Here is a 7,403-nt window from a genome sequence, read left to right as displayed (position 1 = left end):
AGCTGAGAAGACCGACAGATTACCATCAGAAGTCTTGTTGAAGATGTTGAGCTTAGTTTACCTTAGGTGAAATTCCATATACTCTACTTTAAGATCTGTCTCCTTTAGGGCACGCGTTTGATATGATACATTAATTAGTTTGTTTCATTGCAAGATGAACCCCATTTGACAGGGGTTTGTTGTTGTTAAATTAATCCAACAGAAGTACCCATTTGTTGTGTGTTATTCTAACATGTGACTGCATTCCTTGAATGACTCGCTTGCTGTTATATCTTGTGAAAAGACCACAGAATAAAGGCTTCTTCTGGGTGACAAACAATAATATTTGATCCTTAATCAGAAAACTCAAATACTTTCCCCTTCTCTGAGTATTACATTATTAGAACTTCAAAATGGTAGTGTTCACTGCTTACAAACATTTTCCTCAAATTTCTTTTGATATTTAAATTTGTCAACCACTGAACAAAAGAAGCCCTTGTGTCAACAGCCAATACATGTTCATTTGGTGCAGCAACAAGAATGGTTGACATGTATGTCATCACATTAAATAATTATTATTCCTTTATGCAAACTTAACTTGGCTCATATATGGAAGATCTTTTCACTACAAACCTTTCATCACCACATACATGTATTGCAAAAAAGCTTGTCTCCTAGTTAAATACTTTGTATTATCTGTCATTTCAATAGAGCCACCCATTTTAAGAATGTTTGACCTTCCTCTCTATCTAACACCATTCAATTAGCTGGTAATGGATGGAGATGCACACAGGGTTGGTGCTTGGATGGGAGGGAAGCCTGGGACTAGGCTCCTCAAGCAAGCCACTCCCAGTAAACTGCTGGGCTCGCTTTGCTCACAATTCAGTTTTTCTTCCCCCTATTCCTTCTTCGTCGCTTCCCCACTGTTCTCAATCTAGTGGGAGCATTTGCCTTCAACCAGTATTGCCAAGACTGTTCTATTCCTGGACTCAACGTCACATTGTGGGTTGAGTTTCTTGGTTCTGTAGTCTGCTTCAGAAGGCTCTTTTAGATACTTTGTTTTTTCCATGTTATCACTTCATTTAATCTGCTTTCAACTGATATTATTGATTTGATTTATAGTATCTCCAGCTGGTGGAGTACTTGCGCTTAAAGGGAAACTGAAGGCAAAAAAATAAGTATTTTTTATTTACACTCTAGCCCATGCACAATAATGTTTTCAACTTTTTTTCTGGCATGTCCGTCATTTTTCCACTTCAAAAAAAATGTTTTTATTCCGATTTTGGGCCATCAGCATTCCGGCTCAGAACAGAGGAGTCAGTGGTCATTTTTGCAGTTTATAACATATGATATGGGGAAGACATGCGAGAGCGCCCAATATAGAAGCAGTGTTTTTTACTGATGTTTGTCGTAAATATTGAGTCCGCAAAGAAACAGCAAAACAACGAAGAGAATATCCACAGCAGCACTTGTTTCTCTCGATTACAAAATCTCTGTTTGCCATATCATACGTCACAGCTGGGTGCTGATTTAGTTTTTGAGCCCCCCTGAAAAGGCAGAAACAGTGGGAAAAGCCCAACTTCGAACTTAATTTTCTTGCAAAAAACAGAAAACGAGGAGAAATAACATCACACACTTACCGGTAACTTTGCTTATGTTAGGCTTTCCAAAAACAATGTTGGAAAAATTGCTGATTTTGGCCTTCAGTTCTCCTTTAACTTTGTGTACAATCTTGAGACTTACATGTAAAGAACCGTGTTATAATTTACCTTGTCCTTATTTTTATCTTATAGTTTATCCTTGTCATTATCTTCATCATCATCATTTTTATAGAAAATGGTTTGAACCCTAGAGTTACATGTGCATACCTCGATGGAATTAATTTTGATCGTTTGGGTGGAAGTACAGTCATGTAGTGCTGAGAAGGACTGTTGAGATTGACTGACGTTTCGACAACCTGAGCGGAAACCATCTTCAGGGTCAAGTGATGGTTGGAAATTTAAAAAGTTGTGTGTACATGTACTTAAGGACGTTCGCGCGAAAATTTTTCAACATTGATTTTTTTCTGAAACTTTTACCAGTGTAAGATAATGAGTTAGTTATGTCAGAAATGTAAAAAAAAATGGGGGGTCACCGACTTCGTTTTGGGGAGAACATGCCCGGAAAAACAGCCAAAATGTGACAAAATCGGGCTTCGTTAGCGAATAAGGCCAGTGTCTGTAAACCCAAATATATTGCAATTAAATCTTTGAAGTGAAATCTTCTCTGCCAAATATTGTTTAAGTGGACTTATTAAGTGAATTTAGTCAACTGGTGAGGTTCCTTAATTAAAGATCAAGTTCGCATTTAGCGACCACAGTTTCATGCGCCTTGCAGCCGCAAGATGGCAGGATTTGATGTCCCATGAGCAGAAATCTTAAAATTTTTTTAACTTCCCACATTGATTTTTTGTTCATTTTTGGACAACGTGGAGATAATTGTTAATAAAATCTGTTACTGGAAAGAAAAACAGGGGTCACCGAATGTCCAAGAGCATTAAATCCAGGCAAAGCTATAGCAATGGCCTTTTGCCCTATCATTTCTCATTTTATTACTTAGCGTGCACGCTCGTGTATGACGTGGCGTGTGCATTTGCGTGCGCAGTAAGGATGTGCAGAAACAATTGGCGCGAACGTCCTTAAGGTCCTCTGTTAAGTAATCATTTGTACTTGGCGCAGGTAGAAGTTTAATGTAGGTTATTTTACGTTTGTATACAACTAATCACAACACAGACCAGAGCATGATGTAGATGTACAGTGTACATTCGTTTTGAATTTTCAGCCGTCACTTGACTCTGAAGATGACTTCCACTTAGGTTGTTGAAATGTCATTGACGACTGCCAACAGTCCTTCTCAGGGCTACTTTCACCCAGAAATCAAAATAATTCCATCGAGGTATTATTTTTATTTTTGTTGTCACAGAGATGTATCCAGGTTTTCAAATTTGGGGGTCCTCTGGACCCCTTTTTGAAAAATTTGGGGGTCCGTTGATAAATTTTGGGGGTCCAGCTAATTAATATTCAATAATTAATATTCGATCTATTGCCTCTTAATTGCTGCTGCAGTACCCTTTCAGATTTCTGAAGTCTTATCCTGCCCCACGAATATGTACTTAAAATGATCTATTTCTTTGAAACTGTGATGCCTGTTGATTCATCGATCAAAATGTATGGGCTTTCAAAGCTCCATCGATCACATCTGAAAACGTCTCGAGGAATTCGTATGCTGTAGGAACTGTTGGCTCCAGTTGATAAATGATCTAGATCTCCACAGCAAAAACAAGAGAACTGAATCTCAATTTTCCGTAAAAGAGCATCATTTATTTTAACAACACTTGAGGTGTTAAAAAAAGAGTAAACAAATAAAGCGATCGATACACACTTCATCATTGAAAACGAGTGCGTCCCAGGACGCAATGACGCACACACTCTGGATACATCTGGTTGTCATCATCATCAAATGTTATTATTATCATCATCGTATTACAAAGACTGAAAAAAAGACTGCAACAGAAACTGAAAGGATGCTTGTAGAGTATGATTTAATTGTGACTTTACAAGATCTACTTATATAATTTATGTACATTTCTTTGTATCATTGTGATGGAGGCCTACAAATGGATCACTTTCACTAAATAAATTATGTTTTTGTCTTCTGTAATGCAGGTGAAGCCTTAAATAACACCAATGAGACAACCACAACACTAGCTTCAACAGTTGTTTCAATCAGTTTGAACTCCACAGCCTCAACAGTCGCAAATGTAACTTCAACAGACAATGCAGACCGACATTTTAAATTATTCAATGATAATAGTGGTCTGTTGCAGAGATCATTGTATGTGGTAAGTGGGACTGAGCGACTAGAAAATAGTGTTAATCTTGTTTCTTCAGAGCCAGCTTAACATTATTTGAAAAACATTTCTGTTGTAGGCCATTGCCATCAGTGCAGTTGTTGCGATTTATTTTATTGTGAGGGCAGTAAAGACAAAAGGCAGAAGAAAGGCCAAAAAGTAAGTTAATTTTATTATATAATACATGTACTTAATGACAATACTTTTTACGGAAATAATTATTATGAAATAACTGTGCATGGTTTACCTGCTGCACAAATCTATCGCTGGACTTGTGAGAGAGTAAAGATATTAAAGCTCCAGACAGAGCTCTGGACCAACAGTGAGACTTAGTGCTCTTTGCTGTTTTTGGAGAAGGGGAATAACTGTATTCGTAAGCGTGTCTCTCAACATTTTTTTGCAAAAAAATTAATTGGGGAGATTAGCCAATATCAAAAATACCATAATACTCTTTGTTTGTCCCTCCAAAATTTTGCATAAGCATTGTTTTTATTTTCTCTTGGGACTTATAATGGTCCCAAGAGAGAATGGAAACAATGCTCAGGCAAAATTTTGGAGAGCAAACAAAGAGTATTATGGTATTTTTGATATTGGTTAAGTAACCTGCATGGTTACAATTCCCGACAGAAACTTAGGCGGGGCCTACATGACCAAGTTTTTGTTATGGTATTAACCCGTAGACAGTCTTGACCTCCATTGCCCATGTACATTCCAATTTGTTGGCCATGACACACTGTTAACGTTCTTCCATTGCCTACTTGTAGATTAGTTGATTAAGGTCAAATTGCCACCTTGACAAGATTGACTGGCTGATGCCTCAAGTGTTAGCTCTTTGTCAGAGCAAATTGAGGCATTGCTGGTTGTTTAGGCCTTACACCATGCACTGGTGGCTCAGTTGCTTGAGCTCGGGCTGTCATGCGGGAGGTTGCAGGTTCGAAACCCTATCCAGATCAACACTGAGGATCTTATTACTGCCAAGAAAGTGGTACCTTTGTAATTTCATCTGCAAATGGTTAGACTTTCAAATTCCTCTTGCTATACGCTGTAGGCCCTGTCCTCCATGTTCATAAGTTCCCTGTGAGACGTTAAAGAACCCACACAGTTATTCCAGAATAGGTAGTAGGGGATGGAGTCCCCAGTGTTGTGGCTGTCCTGTTCTCTCCAGCAGAAGTGGCTGGCTTGGCGTAGGTGGCGTAGGTGAGGCCACCTAAGCAGAAACAGCCATAAGTGTAAAAGGGACTTTCCTAAGTGCTGGAACATCTAGATGTACAGTAGATGTAGACATATGTAGTTGGGAACTATTCCATTGCTGTAAGTGGTGCCAGTTTTCTCTCTCTTTACCAACTGGGCAACCACTCCAGAGTACATCTTTGTGATGTTAAAAAAATATATTAATAGAAAAGATGCATCAAACCCCTATATAAACTTGAAACAACCCACAAAAATTATCATTCCTCAACTAGGAACTTACACTCGAAACATCAGTCAGTCAGTCTTTTCAAGGTGGTAATTTGGCTGTTATCAACTCTCTTGTAATCTTTACCATTTTCCAGATATGGTGTTATTCAAGGTACAGGGGAGACTGAATTTCAGCCACTTGATGCTGCAGAGGAAGAAGAAGATGAGGACATGACGCTGTATGACAAGAAAACTGCCAGATGGCCAAAGTAAAGTGTTCCAAGGCTTTCACCAAATCCTGCCAAGTTATTCAAGGCTTAATTAGCAACATCTTTTCTCATTTACTATTTTTCTGGTATTTGAACAAACAAAATAAAAAAAGACAGTAAATTTTATTCAAATTACTTTAAAGCCCCATACTTTCGGGATTACCTTTTCCACATAAACCACATTGCTACTTTTTTTTTAAGACTTCTCTGTGAGTTTTTTCCCAAGTCACCAACGTCAAAACCCATGGGTTTTTTAAAAATACATGTTTATGTGGGAAAGAGTCTTTTTGTTTTTGTGTTAATCCAAAACCAGACTGAAATTAATAGAATAGTTGGTCCATAAAATGTACACACCCTTTGGTTTCTTGCTAATTTACCTCTAAACAACTTGGCCCAGAAATGAAAAGAGAAGCTACTCATCTTGACTTAAATTTCCAAATCCAATGGCGAGTGTTGAATAATTCGGATGTGATTGTCGCAAGTGTGAAATATGCTGGAAAGAGGAGATCTCTTCTTGCTTCTTGAAATTCATGCACAAAATTTTTCATTTTCATGATTCTCGAAAACCAACACTTGATTTGGTTTGCATTAATTTGTTGATTTCAGTTTAGTGTCCCCAGTAGGGCATTTGCGGGGACAGCTATTCTTAGAGTTATTTTCATAGAGTTGTGTCGTAGAGTTAGAGTTACTGTAAGTTTGCAAAATCCTGAATTCAGGATTTTGGACTGCCAAAATCCTGAATTCAAGAGTTTGGACGGCCAAAATCCTGAATTCAAGATTTTGGAATTCGTTAACTCTAACTCCAAGTCATAACTCTACTGAAATAACTCTATTGATAGTTAACCTTGGCATTTCCAAGTTCATGTCTGCCTCTGTGAAGAGTTTTTCTTATAATAATTAGTTTTCATTCATATGTAAAGTGGAACTAATTACTATCACAAAAACTTCGCACTTAGACTCGGTTTGAAGAGGAGGCAGACACGAACTCGGAAATGGCCTATTGATGGTTTGCACCTGACATCACGAGGGCCATGTTGGATGGCAAGAACGTGCAAATTATGCAAATTATGAGAAAAGTAATTATTGCATTGTATTGCCATCCAACATGGCTACCGTTTCATGTGGGTGCAAACCAAGACTTAGTGCTCCGGTGCTGAAGACTAGATACTTAAATGAAGTTCCTTACCTTTCTTGAGGTAGCCATTAACTATCTAAAACAAATAATATTTTAATGTAAGGAACTAGTTCAAAGCAGAGTTCTAGGTGCCAAACATACGTCAATCATAATTATGTAAAAATAATTAATCGTAACAGTTAAAGACTGAAATCATAAAAAGTCAGTTTTAACAATTATTTAGAACTGGCAGAACTCAACCCACTGTGTCGATTTGTGTTTCAAGACTGTCCTCATGTAGCTGTTAATGTTAAGTTATTAAATAATAATACTGTTGCTGTTTAGACCACCTGTGGGATGTATGTCATTCGGGGACGTGGCTGTAGGTGCACTTAGGCTTATAGCCAAAGTCTAAAGACTTTTAAGTATTTTTGAGGGGGAAGGGCGTGGGAGTATTATTGTCCTTACACAAGTCAATAAAGATTCATGTTGTTGACAACAAACGGGAAGACAGTGTATACCCCTGTAGAAACGCCCTTTCAATTTAATGTTACCTTGCCGTCCACACCCTTGTTATTAGGGAGCTTATGCAACAGGACAGCTGGAAGACTCAGGACGGCAGAATGACGAAAAAATGTCGCGTAAGTTTGGTAATGCACAGTCTCGCGCGACATTTTTTCGTCATTCTGCCGTCCTGTTGTGTAACCTCCCTATTGAAACAACCTCACGGGATTTGAAAGATCTACAACTTTTT

The 7,403-nt window shown here is 38.1% G+C and overlaps 1 protein-coding gene across 1 annotated transcript in view; it reads left to right on the top strand.

Annotated features, from left to right (window-relative positions):
• Window positions 1-7,152, top strand: part of LOC138027758 (uncharacterized) — a 7,700-nt gene extending 548 nt beyond the window's left edge. Inside the window, exons 2-4 of the mRNA XM_068875364.1 lie at window positions 3,684-3,859; window positions 3,948-4,027; window positions 5,422-7,152. Of these exons, the coding sequence (XP_068731465.1) occupies window positions 3,684-3,859; window positions 3,948-4,027; window positions 5,422-5,539 (374 nt within the window). The 3' untranslated portion in view covers window positions 5,540-7,152. The remainder of the gene's footprint in view (window positions 1-3,683; window positions 3,860-3,947; window positions 4,028-5,421) is intronic.
• The last annotated feature ends 251 nt before the right edge of the window (window positions 7,153-7,403 follow it).

This window comes from Montipora capricornis, chromosome 2 (assembly GCF_036669925.1).
Source record: "Montipora capricornis isolate CH-2021 chromosome 2, ASM3666992v2, whole genome shotgun sequence".
Taxonomy (NCBI): Eukaryota; Metazoa; Cnidaria; class Anthozoa; order Scleractinia; family Acroporidae; genus Montipora; species Montipora capricornis.
This window is presented reverse-complemented; position numbering and strand designations above follow the sequence as displayed.